At 42.2% G+C, this 15,928-nt stretch overlaps 1 protein-coding gene across 1 annotated transcript; it reads right to left on the reverse strand.

The window, feature by feature from the left end:
* Positions 1-2,848: 2,848 nt before the first annotated feature.
* Positions 2,849-8,597, reverse strand: LOC132212677 (spermatogenesis-associated protein 31A6-like). Its single transcript, XM_059658700.1, is given in 6 exon segments — positions 2,849-3,316; positions 3,441-4,522; positions 4,748-4,866; positions 4,869-5,077; positions 5,325-5,385; positions 8,516-8,597. Coding segments are annotated over 6 exon segments (1,953 nt in total). The 3' UTR covers positions 2,849-2,916.
* Positions 8,598-15,928: the final 7,331 nt, after the last annotated feature.

Below are 15,928 nucleotides of genomic sequence, written 5' to 3' on the forward strand. Positions count from 1 at the left end.
GATTTATATTTTTGATATTTATTTTATATATTTTAATGCCATTTAACAAAGAAAAATCAACCAAAAAAAATGAGTTCGCGTGTCACCTCTGACACGCGTGTCATAGGTTCGCCATCACTGCCTTATGGGTAGATAACGCATGAAAGAGCAAAAGGTTATACATTGAGAAGTGGCCACAAGGCTTTAAACTACAGAACTGCCACATTCCAAGGAACGTGGTGCACTAACAGTGACAGTTAACTAGAGTTAAATTGCTAAAGAAGACTCAGGCCCAAAATGGCAATACTTACAAATGTTAATATATTAAGGAAAAAGGATGCATTGCTTCATAGCCAAAGGTTGCTTCACAGCAAAGGGTTTAGATAAAAGTCAGGCACGAGCTCCAAATTTTATCCATTGCACAGGTAATTTTATCTAGTAAGAACCAACATGTGCACATTATAGCCTATAAGCCAAAAGTTGATTTACTGCTGAGGTTTCTTCTATTGTGCTAGGTATGTAGGTGTATTTTTAGGTAAGCAGACCCTGAAGGTCTTAATGAGAATGGGTATAAATGATCAGTTGCACTGTTATCAATAAACACTGTTGATAAGATGTTCAAACATGTCCCCAAACTTCTTGGATCCATGGTTACAAAGCAACACTAATGTATTTCATCTTGGACTAATGAATAGTGATGTATAGATACTTTAGGTGAGGCCTATTCCAAGTCTGCTGGACTTAATCCCCTGATTTTTTGTCAAAGCCTTTTACAAAATACACATCGCTCTTAGTTTGACAACAGTCATCTGCCTTTCAACAACATGTAATCAAATAGTCAAAATACACACAGATTTCAGAGAGTTGTAGTAACAAATGCGGGGCTGTATAATTTAGACCACCCTATAATGCTGATACAGATTATCTCATATTTTTATATTTTTACACTTTTCTTTTTGGGGGGCTCCCAGATCTATAGCTGTCTGCACTTTATGGTATACATCTGTTGAATAATAAGAATTCTGATCAATCTGTCACTCAAGTGTAAATCTTTAAGCCTATTCTGTCTCATAGACAATGTTCTATGGAATGAGAATCATAAGAGACAGCTATGTCCTAGCTGGTTTGGCTTAGTGGATAGAGCGTCGGCCTGTGGACAGAGAGGTCCCAGGTTCGATTCCAGTCAAGGGCATGTACCTTGGTTGTGGGCACATCCCCAGTCTGGAGTGTGCAGGAGGCAGCTGATCGATGTTTCTCTCTCATGGATATTTCTAACTCTATCCCTTTCCCTTCCTCTCTGTAAAAAATCAATAAAATATATTTTTAAAAAAGAGACAGCTACATTGGTATTGTTCCATATAGTCATCTGAGTTCTGATCTGTTTATGGAATAAAAAGGACGAGATAAATCAGTCCTGAAAGTGTGCTTAGATTGGCCATTGTACAGCTCCTTCATTTAGTTAAAATTGGAGGAAATTTTGGCAGTCTTTTGTCCCAAGATGCACCTGAGTCTAAGCTAAGAGCATAGTTTTCACTTGTTCTAAGCCTCTCTTCAGGCACCACTGTTATCTTAGAATGTTTGCTTTTGTAACTCCCATTTGTTGGCTCCCTCCACTAAGCAACAATCTCACTATTGCTCCCATGTACCATTAATTTTAAAATCAACCTTTCCCCTTGAAGTCACTGATAGTGATGGTAGCAAGGCGAAATGACCAGGGCTTCCTCTTTGGGCCATTCATAGCCGTATAGGGTTGAGCTGGTTAAGTGCAGAGAAATATGGCTGTCCCATCCACAAGGCAACAAAACATTGGCACAGTCAGCCCAACTTGGTGATACAGGGAGATTATCCATCCAATCAATCCCCTTGGAATTCTTGCCATTAGTCAAAGTAATAGACATAGTGTCTCATTTGCTGATGTTTCCAAACTGTTGGATATTAATTTCAGCCCCATTACAGGGACGTCCAGATCTGGTATTGCAAAATAAATAAATAAATAAATAAATAAAAAATAAAAAAAATTGTGAAGTAGGGATGACTTGTATGTGAATTATTTTTTCATCCCCTACCCTATAGACTGAATGAATATCTGTGTCCCCCCAATCTCCATATTTTGAAGCCCTAGTCCCCAATGTGATGGTATTTGAAGTGTGGGACCTTTGAATATTTATATAATGAGCAATTATTAAACACATACATAACAGACATTATACAAGGTATTTGGATTATGCCCTGCCCACATGGAGCTTATAACCTACCTAGAAAAATAGTACAAATACATGTGCTGGTTGTCACAATGGAAGAGATACTTCTCTCAAATTTAATAGGATGTGTTATATTTCAATACAACAACAATAGAGTTAAATTAGAAGCCAGTAACAGAAAGACCTCTAGAATTTCTTCACAAACTTAAAAACCAAGTAAAACACCTATAAACCACTCATGGGTTGAAAGAGAGTCAAACAATTAAAAAGCATCAAATTAGTGGAATCTCCCTCATTGAGTACTTAGAACTTTATTGCACTAAATGGTTACATTAAAGAAGATTTTGAATAATTGATCTCAGCTTCCACCTTAATAACCAGAAAAAGAAGAGCAATACAACCAAAAAGATGCAGAATAAAGGAAAAAAAATGTCAGTGTGTCCCACATATGAGTGACATGATATGGTTCTTGACTTTTTCTGACTTATTTCACTTAACATGATAATCTCAAGATCTATCCCTGTTGTTGCAAATAGCTGAAAGCAAATGAACAGATAAGAAAAACAAAAATTCATAGACACAGATAACAGTATGGTGGTTACCAGAGGGAAGCGGGTAGGAGGTAGTAAAGGGTAAAGGGAGTCAAATATTTGGTGATGGAAGAAGATTTGACTTTGGATAGTGGGCACACAATGCAATATACTGATGATGTATCATAGAATTGTATACTTGAAACCTATATAATTTTATGGACCATTATCATCCCAAGAATGGGTTTGGCCCGAGCCCTTTTCAACTTAATGAGACTCATGGGCTTGAGGACCTTGAGGGGCAGGCCCCACCGGTGCTTCACCCAGAACTTTGTAACATGTGCTTCCAGCACCTTTTGAATGTCTGTATCAAGAAAGAAGGCCCCGTGGGAGGCGTTCATGCAGGGTTCCCAGCCATTTAAGATTCCCAGATTTTTGGTTTCCATGTGAGTGTCAGCCTTGGCATAAGAGTGGCTGACAGGAAGCCAGGGTCCATGCACACTCATCAGGTCCTTGCTCATCTGTCCCAACTTGCTGCCCAAGTGGCCTTTTAGCGTGTTTTCTAGATTTTTGTCTAAGTTCCTCAGTAAATCACTTCCAGAGTCCCTTCTCCAAAGCATCATATCACTTTGACTCCTCAGAGTCTCTCCTCTGAAACGTCACTAGGGAGCGTTCTGAGCCCCTGGAGAGATCTTTTGGGACCTTCCCTGTATCGGGGCTTAGCTGAGACCCCATGTTCTGTGCGTCGTTGCTGCTTTCACCTCTGAGTGAAGTGGGCTGCGAGGGCTCATGCTTGTCCTTTGCCAGACATGTTCCTAGTAATTCGCTCTGATGTTGCCCTAGTTCTGGAGGTTCTCTGATCTTGGGGGACAGCTCCCAGCTGTGTTTCATATGTAAGTTTTGGAGATGTGGCTCCAGCTGCTTCCGGGGCTCAGGACCGATTGGAAAATTCTCAGGAAGGATGCTGTCCTTGGAAAGGTTGGCTGTGAAGACACTGAAGGCTTCCTGAGATCTGTTGACTACAGAGGATAAATCCCACCCACTTTCTACTTGCTTCTGCAACAAGGGCCTTTCTGGATGTTGAATCTCAACTGGGATTAAAGATTGTGGCTTATTCTGGGCCGTTGGGCATGGTACTCCACAGCCGCTCATCTGAGGTGGAGAAGGTGGTAGGCTTGGTAGAGAGGATGGGAGATGGCCCCGGGCCTGGACCTGAGCCAGAGGTGGGGGCTGTAATTGAAGCATGGTTGGAAGCAAGGGTGGAGATTGGAACTCCAAGTGAGACATGTGCTGGGAATGGGAAGGCAGTGGAGGCACTGTAGCCTGCAGTGGAACTGGGCAGGCACTCGAGATGCCATTGAATAAGGAAGGTGGAGGCTGTAATGTGGAAGAGCCCTTCGATGTCCAGGCAGTAGCCTCCAGGGATTCGCTGTGCAGGGAGGGGAGACCCCAAAAAAGCTGGCTGTAGAGCTGCAGAGGACTATGCAGCTGTTCTTGTTCATCCTCCATGCTCCAGAAGGGTTGGGGGGTTGTGGTGTCCTGCTCAGCACCCAGTGATCTCCACGTATTCCCCAAAGAGTGCACGTTTGGGTTCATTTGAGTTGTACATATTGTATCTTTTTCATTTTTTTTCAAAATATTTACATTGATTATCTTTGTGATATGTATCTCCAGGAGGTTCTGCTCATAAGCCTCTGCCTGTCTGTCTGTGGGGTCTTCCTGGAACGAGGCCTCTGGTGGGTGGTGAGACAGGCGCTCTTGCTGGGACTCCCACTGTGATGAGGCTGAGAGGCATGAGGCTTTGGCAGCCACCTGCCACCGGGACAGGGCTGAAATGGAACAGTTTGAGAGGCCAAGGCCTGAGATGGCTGGGGTGGGAGAAGCCGTCCGAGGTGTGTGTGGACATGAGCTCTACGGGGTGGGGCCCAGTGTCAGTGCCACTGAGTCACACTGGGGAAGAGTCAGAGTGGAGGCTGGTGGTGGGGAGGCAGAGGAGGCTGTGGGAGGTGGAAAGTGGGCCCCTCAGTCAGGGGGAAATAAAGGGGAACAGGAAAGTGCAAGTGGCTGGGGTGAAAGGTCATCCAAGGGAAGGAAAGGCTCTGGTGGCCGAGAGGCACTCAGGGATGAGCGGGAATGAAGGGAAACTGAGGAGCTGGCGGGCCTGGTGACAAGGTGGAGGCCAGAGGTAATGGGTACTCAGTCACAGGAGCCAGAGAAGCCGAGGGGGACATGGTGGGAGCAGCATCTTCCACACGCTCCCCACAGGGCCTATTGGCTCCAGCAGGCGCTGCTTTGCAGAACTCACCAGAGGGGTCTTGACGGGAGTGCTGACGAAAGCTGCCCTGTTCAGGGGGCCTCTCCAGGTGGCTGCAGGAGATGGGGGCACAGGCTGCAGCCAGAAGCAGGCGGGCAGGCTGGGTGGGGTGGGCACCTGGGGCCCAGGTCCTCTCCATGGCCCTGACCCTGACTTCCCAGTGCTCCTGCTGTCCCTCACCTCAGGGCCATAGCCACACCCTGTCCCAGGGCCCCTCCCAGGTCAGAGCCAGGCGGCCTAAGGTGACATCATGGATTCAGGAGGGGGGAGGACCCTGGAGAGAAGGGGAAGATTCTTTACCTTCCAAGAAGATTGATTAGGCTCCGAGCCTTTTCCAGTTCTGGCAGGCACTCTCCGCAGGCTGGAAGTCAGGGGACTGGGTCACATGGTGCACCAGGCCAGGGGGTCTTACAGGAGGCTGAGTGCCATGGCCCTTTAAGAGTGACCAGGAGAGCTGACTCAGGAGCCCAAGCATCAGGGTCAAGGCCACAGGACCCCTGACAAGGCTCAGGACAGGTAGTGCTTTGTCATTTACAAAGTGTTTCCTATGCACTACCCCCTGCGGCCCTCCCTACTTCCCTTTAGGGGAGAAAGGGCAGGGGCGCCTGGGAGGAATCTGAGCAAAGGTGAGCAGCATGCCCACAGCGGGCCCTGGAGGCCCCAGCTCCCATTCAGGCAGTACTGGTCCACTGCAGCCCAAATGCCCCTCCTGGGACCCCTGCTAGGGAGACTCCCATTCCCAGGCCCTAAGGCTTCGTTCCCAGCACGGAATCTGGGAAGCATCTGCCTTCTCCCTCCTTCCTGGAGCCTCCCGAGGGCTCTGCTTCCTGAGAGGCGGCTCTGCCCTGGCATCCTCGGGGACAGGCAGATGGAGGCAAACTCCCAGGCAGGGCTGAGGGAGGGCAGCAGCTCACCTTTCAAAGCTCCACTTTTCCTGCTGCTCCTGCTCCTGCTGCTCCTCCTCAGCTCCACTGAATGCTGAGACAAGAAAAACGAGGGGCTGGGACCCCATTCTCACTCTCCTCTCTAGACAAGTGGCAGATGCTTGGGGCTTGTGAACAATATGACTTTCTACATTAACTCTGTTTCTTCCTTTTTTACTTGTCATACTTTTTAGTTTTAGAGTTTCTTTAATACTAAAATATGTGGATTCTTAGCTTTATTTTCTTTTCTCTAAAAGTATTCAGAAATTCATGGTACAGTGAGTATTTTATGATAGAAATAAAAACATGTTGATTTAAAAGCTGGTTTTTTATTGTTTTAAATTACATTTACATGGGTGACATGAGACCACATGATCATATAGGTTTCAGGTATGGATTTCTATGTTACAAGATCTGTATATTACACTGTGTGCCCACCACCCAAAGTCAAATCTTCTCCTGTCACTATGTTAGGACCCCCTTCTCCCCAAGCTCCTTCCCTCTGGCAACCACAACACTGCTGTTTGTGTTCTCAAGTCTCAGTTTTATATGCCACATATAAGTGAAATCACACAGTTCTTAGCATTTTCTGACTGATTTATTTCACTTAGCATAATGTTGTCAAGGCCCATCTATGTTGCTGCAAATGGTTCTATTTCATCCTTTCTTATGGCTGAGTAGTGTTCCACTGTGTATAGGTACCACATCTTCTTTATCCAGTCCTCAATCGCAGGACACTTTGGTTGTTTCCATGTCTTATCTACTGTGAATATTGCTGTAATGAACATAGGGGTGAATATATCTTTGTAAATACATGATTTTGAGTTTTTGGGTATATACCCAGGAGTGGGATTGCTGGGTCATAAGGTAGCTCTATTCTTAATTTTTTTGAGGAATCACCAGATTGCATAGTGGTTGTACCAGTCTACATTCCCACCAGCAGTGAATGAGGGTTCCCTTTTCACCACAACCTCTCCAACATTTGTTATTACTTGTCTTGTTGCTAATGGCCACTCTAACAGGCATAAGGTGGTATCTCATTGTGGTTTTGATTTGCATTTCCCTAATTGTCAGTGAGGTTGAACATCTTTTCATATATCTATTGGCTGTTTGTAAGTCTTCTTGGGAGAGGTATATTTTCAGGTCCTCTGCTCACTTTTGATTGGATTGTTTGTTTGTTTGGTGTTGAGTTTTATGAGTTCTTTATATATTTTGGAAATTAAACCTTTGTTGTGCTACTGTTTCCAAAGATCATGTCTGATCTGATTGGCTGCCTCTTTGTTTTGTTGTCCGTTTCTTTTGCTGTGCAGAAGCTTTTTAGTTTGATATAGTCTCATTCATTTATTTTTGCCTTTACTTCCCTTGCCTTTGTGATCAAGTTTATAAAATGTTCTTTACAACCAAGGCCCATAAGTTTGGTACCTAAATTTTCTTCTATGTAACTTACTGTTTCAGGTTTTATGTTTAGGTCTTTGATCCATTTTGAATTAATTTTTGTACATGGGGACAAACTGTAATCCAGTTTCATTCACTTGCAGGTGGCTTTCCAGTTTTCCCAGCGCCATTTATTAAAAGAGACTATCTTTACTCCATTGTGTGTCACTGGTTCCTTTGTAGGAAAATTACCTGTCCATATACATGTGATTTTATAGCTGGGCTCTCTATTCTGTTCCATTGATATGTGTGTCCATTTTTCTGCCAATACCAAGCTGTTTTGATCCGTACTATCATAGCTCTGTAGTATAATTTGAAGTCAGGTAGCGTGACACCTCCATCCTTGTTCTTTTTTCTCAGGATTGCCCTAACTATTTGGGGTCCTTTTTGCTCCCTACAAATCTGATGGTTTCTCATTCTATTTCTTTAAAAAATTACATTGGGACTTTGAAGGGGATTGAATTACATCTGTATATTGCTTTGGGTAATATGGCCATTTTAATTATGTTGATTCTTCTAATCCATGAACATGGGATATTTTTCCATTTTGTTGTGTCTTTTTCAATCTCTTCTAATAATGCCCTGTAACTTTCAGTATATAGACCTTTCACATATTTTGTTAAGTTTATTCTTAGCTATTTTATTATTTTGGTTGCATTTGCAAAATCATTTCTTTTCTGAAGTTTTGTTGTTAGTATACAGCAAGGCAATGAATTTGGCACATTGATTTGTATCCTGTAACTTGACTGTATTTGTTTATAGTTTCTAATAGTTTTTGGTGGAGTCTTTACGGTTTTATATATACAGAATCATGTTCACAAAAAGTGACAGTTTGACTTCTTCCTTCCCTGTTTGGATACCTTTTATTTTGTTCTCTTGCTTTTTTGCTCTGGCTAGGACGTCTAGCACTATGCTGAATAAGAGTGGTGAGAGTGGACATCCTTATATTATTCCTAATCTTAGAGGAAAAGCTTTCAGTTTTTCACCATTGTTTATTAGCTGAGGGTTTATCATATACTAGAGGTCTGGTGCATGGATTCATGCACTGGTGGGGTCCCTCAGCCTGGCCTGTACCCTTTCGCAATCCAGGATCCATCAGGGGATGTTGGACTGCCAGTTTCAGCTGAAACCGGCAGTCCCACATCCCCAGAGAGGTGTAGTAGTGCGCAAAGTGGCAGTCGGCCAGGGAGGAGCCCAAGCCCCAGCTGGGAGCCATGCTGCTTCCACTCATCCCAGCCCTGCTGTGCCTGCCACCACAGCTGGCACTTGTTAGTGCTGCTGCAAAAGCAGGAGAGGGTCGCACCGCCACAGCCGTGAGCCTGGCTTCTGGCTGAGTGGGCTCTCGCTGTGGGAGCACACTGACCACCAGGGGGCAGCTCCTGCGTCGAGTGTCTGCCCCCAGGTGGTCAGTGCATATCATAGCTACCAGTCGATCAGTTTTATATATATAGATGGACTTTATTATGTTGATGTACTTTCCTTCTATTCCCATTAAAATACTAGAGGCCCAGAACTTGTCCCGTGCAACACAGGCTACGGGAGCCTCAGCCTGGGAGCTAATGCGCGAACACTGGGAACTTGTCCCGTGAAGCACGGGCCCCAGGACCCGATTCTCCAGGCAGGAGGCAGCACCAAGCACCAGTGACTTGACTGTGTTTCTTATCACCTGCGCCTGAGATCCCTGACTCCCTGTGCATTCATACAAAGAGCCAGTGACTCCAATTCTTGGTGCATGGGCACACAGGGACCCTGATTCTCAATGCGAGGCCACGTGAAGCAACAGAGACTCTGATACTGGATTCTTGGGGAACTCTGACTTCTGGCGCACACTAGGGAGCTCTGATTTTCAACACACTCCGGGGGGGGAGGGGGGTCTCTGTTTCAGCACGGTGCAGGCAGGGTCCCTGATTCTAAGGGCACACACGAGGCCACATTGAGCACTGGTAACGCTGACTCTGAGCGAGCCTGGTTCCCACCAACCCACCACAACCACACATCTTAGTGTCAGAGCTCTTCAGTGACACGAGGGTGGTGCGAAGCTCCCACTGCACACGGCCCAGGCCCATGCAACACGACGTTTGAACCATCTGGAGATAATCAGAATGGAGAGACGACACAACACCCAGAGGAAAGAAAATGAGGAGTTGCTAAGAAAGGAAATTAATGAAACTGAAGCATGCAACATGACAGAAAAAGAATTCAGAGTAATGGTTGTACAATTCATTCACTGGATGGGTGAGAAAACCAACAACTTATGCAAGAATCAGGAAGAAATGAAAAGTGATATAGCTACAATCAAAAACACCATGGAAGGTTTCAACAGTAGACTAGAAGAAGCAGAGGACCGAATTAGTGAGTTAGAAGATAAGGTAGAGAAACAAGCTCAATCTGAACAGCAACTGGAGAGAAAAATTAAAAAGCAGGAGGAGAGCCTAAGGGAGCTTTGGGATAACATGAAACGAAGTAACATACACATAATAGGGCTGCCAGAAGGAAAAGAAGAGCAGCAAGGATTAGAAAATCTATTTGAAGAAATAATGACAGAAAACTTCCCAGATATGGGGAAGAAAAAAGTTACACAAGTACAGAGAGTCCCAAGCAAGATGAACCCCAAAAGACCCACAGCAAGACACGTCATAATAATGATGGCAAATGTACACGACAAAGAGAGAATCTTAAAGGCTGCAAGAGAGAGACAGAGAGTTACCTACAAAGGATCCCCCATCAGATTATCAAATGATTTCTCAACAAAAACACATCAAGCTAGAAGTGAATGGAAGGAGGTATACAAAGTGTTGCAAAGCAAAGGACTGAATCCAAGAATACTCTATCCAGCAAGACTATCAAACAAAATTGAAGGGGAAATCAGGAGCTTTGGGAGTTTATCACTGCCAAGCCAGCAATGCAAAAAATGCTAAAGGGAATGCTGTAAAAAGAAGAAATATAAAGGTAAGAAAGAACACAGGCACAAAAATAGAAATGACTACAAGCAAGTACCTTTCAATAATAACTTTAAATGTAAATGGACTAAATGATCCAATCAAAAGACATCAAGTGGCTGAATGGATAAAAAGACATGAACCATATATATGCTGTCTACAAGAGACCCACCTCAGAAGGGAGAGGTCAACAACAACACAATCATAATAGGGGACTTAAACACACCACTGACATCACTGGATAAATCCTCTAGAAAAAAAATCAGCAAAGAAACAGCAATCCTAAATGACTCACTAGATCAGATGGACTTAATTGACATCTTCAGAACATTTCACCCCAAAGCCACAGAATATACGTTCTTCTCAAGTGCAAATGGGACATTTTCAAAAATAGACCACATATTGGGTCACAAACAAAGCCTCCCCAAATTGAAGAAGATTGAAATCATACCAAGCATCTTCTCAGACCACAATGGCATAATATTAGAAATAAACTACAATAAAAACAATCCAAAAAAACTCAAACACTTGGAAGCTGAATAGCATGCTACTAAATACGATTGGGTTACCAATGAGATCAAAGAAGAAATTAAAAACACCCTGGAAACTAATGACAATAACAGCACAACAATCCAAAATCTGTGGGACACAATGAAAGTAGTCCTGAGAGGGAAGTTTATAGCACTATAGGCCTACCTCAAAAAAACAAGAAAAAATGAGAGTAAATCATCTAACTCTACAACTCAAAGAATTAGAAAGAGAGCAACAAGAAAAGCCCAGAATGAGCAGAAGGAAGGAGATAATAAAGATCAGAGCAGAAATAAATGGCATAGAGACCAAAAAAAATACAAAAGATCAATGAAACCCAGAGCTGGTTCTTTGAAAGGATAGACAAGATTGATGAACGTCCAGCCAGGCTCACCAAAAGCAAAGAGAGAGGACTCAAATAAACAAAATCAGAAATGAAAGAGGTGAAATCACAACAGACCCCACAGAAATTCAAAGAATTGTTTAAAAATACTATGAACAACTCTAACAAACTAGACAACCTGGAGAAAATGGACATATTTCTAGAAAAATACAATCTTCCAAAAGTCAATCCGGAAGATTCTAAACATCTCAATAGGCCAATAACTATGGAAGAAATTGAAGCAGTCATCAAAAAGCTCCCAGCAAACAAAAGCCTGGGGCCAGATGGCTTCACAGGGGAGTTTTACCAAACATTCAAGGAAGAACTAAAACATATCCTCCTCAGACTATTCCAAAAAATTCAAGGGGAAGGAACACTTCCCAGCTCATTCTATGCAGCCAGGATCACCCTAATACCAAAACTAGATAGAGACAACACAATGAAAGAGAATTACAGGCCAATATCCCTCATGAACATAGATGCCAAAATCCTCAACAAAATTGTAGCAAATCAGATCCAGCAATGCATCAGAAAGATCATACACCATGACCAAGTAGGATTTATCCCGGGGAAGCAAGGATGGTACAATGTCCACAAATCAATAAATGTGATACATCACATAAACAAACTGAGAGATAAAAATCACATAGTCATATCAATTGATGCAGAAAAAACATTTGACAAAATTCAACACCCTTTCTTGATAAAAACTCTCAGCAAGGTAGGAATAGAAGGATCATACCTCAACATAGTAAAAGCCATATATAACAAACCCACAGCCAACATCATAATCAATGGGCAAAAACTAACACCATTTCCCCTAAGAACAGGAACAAGACAGGGATGTCCACTCTTACCACTCCTGTTCAACATAGTACTGGAAGTACTAGCCAATGTGATTGGACAAGAAGAAGAAATAAAAGGCATCCAAATTGGAAAAGAGGAAGTAAAACTGTCCTTATTTGCAGATGACATGATATTATACATACAAACCCCTAAAGACTCCATAAAAAAACTACTAGACTTAATACATGAATTTGGCAATGTAGCAGGATACAAAATTAACCCCAAGAAATCTGAGGCATTTCTATACACCAATAGTGAACTTTCAAAAAGAGAGATTATAAAAACAATCCCTTTACCATCGCACCAAAAAATTAAGCTACCTAGGAATAAACTTAACTAAAGAGCTAAAAGACCTCTAGTCAGAAAACTACAGGACGTTGAAAAAAGAGAGAGAGGAAGACATAAACAGATGGAAGAACATACCATGTTCATGGATTGGTAGAATCAACATCATTAAAATGTCCATACTACCCAAAGCAATCTATAAATTCAACGCACTTCCCATTAAAATACCAACGGCATACTTCACAGATCTAGAACAAACTCTCCAAAAATTCATCTGGAATAAAAAAAGACCCCGAATAGCTGCAGCGATCCTGAGAAAGAACAAAGTAGGTGGGATCTCAATACCAGATAGCAAGCTGTATTACAAAGCCGCTGTTCTCAAAACTGCCTGGTACTGGCACAAGAACAGACATATAGATCAATGGAATAAAATAGCCCAGAAATGAACCCGAACCAATATGCTCAATTACTATTTGACAAACGAGGCAAGAACATACAATGGAGTCAAGATAGTCTCTTCAATAAATGGTGTTGGGAAAATTGGACAGATACATGCAAAAAATGAAACTAGACCACCAACTTACACCATACACAAAAATAAACTCAAAATGGATAAAGGACTTAAATGTACGAAGGGAAACCATAAAAATACTAGAATAATCCAAAGGCAACAAAATCTATTGCTGAAGCAATTTCTTCACCGATACAGCTCCTAGGGCATTGGAAACTAAAGAGAAAATAAACAAATGGGATTACATCAAAATAAAAAGCTTCTGCACAGCAGAAGAAACCATCAACAAACCAACAAGAAAGCCCACTGCATGGGAGAACATATTTGCCAATGTTATCACTGATAAGGGTTTAATCTCCAACATTTATAGGGATCTCTACAACTTAACAAAAGGAAGATAAACAATCCAATCCAAAAATGGGCAAAGGACCTAAATAGTCACTTTTTAAAAGAGAACATTCAGAAAGCCAAGAGACATATGAAAACATGCTCAAAGTTACTAATCATCTGAGAGATGCAAATCAAAGCGACAATGAGGTACCATCTCACACCTGTCAGAATGGCTATCGTCAACAAATCAACAAACGACAAGTGCTGGAGAGGATGTGGAGAAAAAGGAATACTTGTGCACTGCTGGTAGGAATGCAGACTGGTGCAGCTACTATGGAAGACAGTATGGAGTTTCCTCAAAAAACTAAAAATGGAACTCCCATTTGACCCCATGATCCCACTTCTAGGAATATATCCCAAGAAAACAGAAACACCAATCAGAAAGGATATATGCACCCCTATGTTCATAGCAGCACAATTCACCATAGCTAAGATCTGGAAACAGCCTAAGTGCCCATTAGTAGATGAATGGATTAGAAAACTGTGGTACATCTACACGATGGAATAATATGCTGCTGTAAAAAAGAAGGAATTCTTACCATTTGCAACGTCATGAATGGAACTGGAGAGCATTATGCTAAGTGAAATAAGCCAGTCCATGAAGGAAAAATACCACATGATCTCACTCATTTATGGATAATAAAGATCATTATAAACTTATGAACAAAAATAGATATAGAGGCAGAGCAGCCTCAAACAGACTCTCAAACTACAGTGGGAAGGCCGGGGAGGGCTGGGGGGCAGGAGCGGAGGGTTAAGAGATCAACCGAAGGACTTGTATGCATGCATATAAGCATAACCAATGGACATATGACACTGGGGGGTAGGGGAGGCCAGGGGATTGTCAAGGGCGGGGGAAAAAAAGGAGACACATGTAATACTCTTTGTAATACTTTAAGCAATAAAACAATTAAAAAAAAAAAAAGAAACCCAGAGGGCCTTGAAGGCCTTGAGTGTTTTTCCAGAACTATAAAAATAACTTTTATTATCCTCGACAAAAAAAAAAAAAATAGTGGCATTGCTTTATCATTTTGAAAATCTCTTTTGTGATTGGTTTACAGAAGAAAGTTTATTCAATCTATTGTACTATCATATATCGTACAAGTTCTTCGGAAATTCCTTCATAATCACCTCCTTTCTCCACTTATTCTCTATTATAAGCACTTGTTTCAGTTCTGTCATTAATTTATTTCCCAAACTTGGTATGTTCATATTATGATAATGACATTGACAGTTTCTGTGGTCCTTACCTTTTCAGTGTAGCAAACACAAAGATTACACATGATTAGATATGTATCATTAGCCTATTACCCTTCTGAATTAGTGGTTCTATCTCAAATGAGGCAGTGATTCTTCCAATATCCTACATAATTTTAAAATATGTTAATATGTACAAATATATATTGTAGACTGTAATGCGCTACAGGGCTCTAAGAATACACCGGATGTCCAAGGCCACTCTAAGCATGGGCCTAATCAGGGTGCTCAAGGCCAAGATACTTTTAAGCAGGTGCAAGGCCACAGTGATCTCACGGTATACTGCGCATGTGTGCCCTTCTCTAGCTAAAATGCTTGATGTAACCATTGGCATGAAGCCTTCTTTGTCTCTGGAGTAATATACAGGTTACTGACCAGCTTGTCTGAAGGAAGGTGAAGAAGACCAAGATGGAGAGACAGAGCTGAGAGCTAGTACTGCTACGATGTAAGGCTAAGAGCTCATAGCTCAGATATAGTTACCATGTTAACCAGCTAGAGGGTGCTGGGCAGGAGAAGCTGCTGAGCCAGAAAGGATACTGAAGCTGTAGCTCTAAGGGAGAGCTTAGGCATTATTGCTATGTAAAGCTTTAGGTTTAGAGGCAGGGTGCGGCTGCTCAGATAATAGCTGTGGGTACAGAGATTAATGCTGCTTTGTAGGAAAGATATGTATTTACTAGCCAGTGTACAGCTGCCTGCCTAATTGGGACACTGTTATGAAAGACTGTGTTGTCTGATGACTATATGGCTACTGGCTTCTGCAATAAAGATTCTTATATACCCACAACTTCTCATGGCTTCACCCTCTAAGACCCAGCATCCAAGGAGGTCCAGGTAGAGGGGCTTGAACGCAACATCTGTAACTAGTGAGCAGAAGATAAAGGAAGAACTTGGACTAAGTTCCCAATAGTTAGTACAGTGGGCAGGGTTCAAGAAGGGACCTGCTCAGGTGTAGTCAGGAAGAATTTTGGAGAATATATGGACTCAGAGCAACTCAGAGCAGCAGTGCTCATGCAAAGCTTGGGCTATGCTCTGACATGTGCTATACAGATATAAGCTATAAATATTTCAATAAAAGTGAATACAATACTATTCCTTAGTTGTGTGTAAATTAAAGTCACATTCGTCGTCTATGACTAGATGATGCCTAGATTACTAATATCAAAACATTAGTGTGAGGATATGATTCCTGGTTGTGGTTTGATCATTACTTTTGGGTAGTTGTATGGTTTTTCCAGTTACCTGTGACATAGGAAAACTCAGTTTAACTAACCATAGATCCTTATATATTTAGTGGTTACTAGAAAATACAATTAGTTCTTAAAACACTTTGGGAAATTTTAATTTTGCTATAGTCTAATTTGTGATAGCTGATAAGCAGGGCAAGTGTGTGTATGTAAAATGATGAATTA

Source organism: Myotis daubentonii, chromosome 11, assembly GCF_963259705.1.
Source record: "Myotis daubentonii chromosome 11, mMyoDau2.1, whole genome shotgun sequence".
Taxonomy (NCBI): domain Eukaryota; kingdom Metazoa; phylum Chordata; class Mammalia; order Chiroptera; family Vespertilionidae; genus Myotis; species Myotis daubentonii.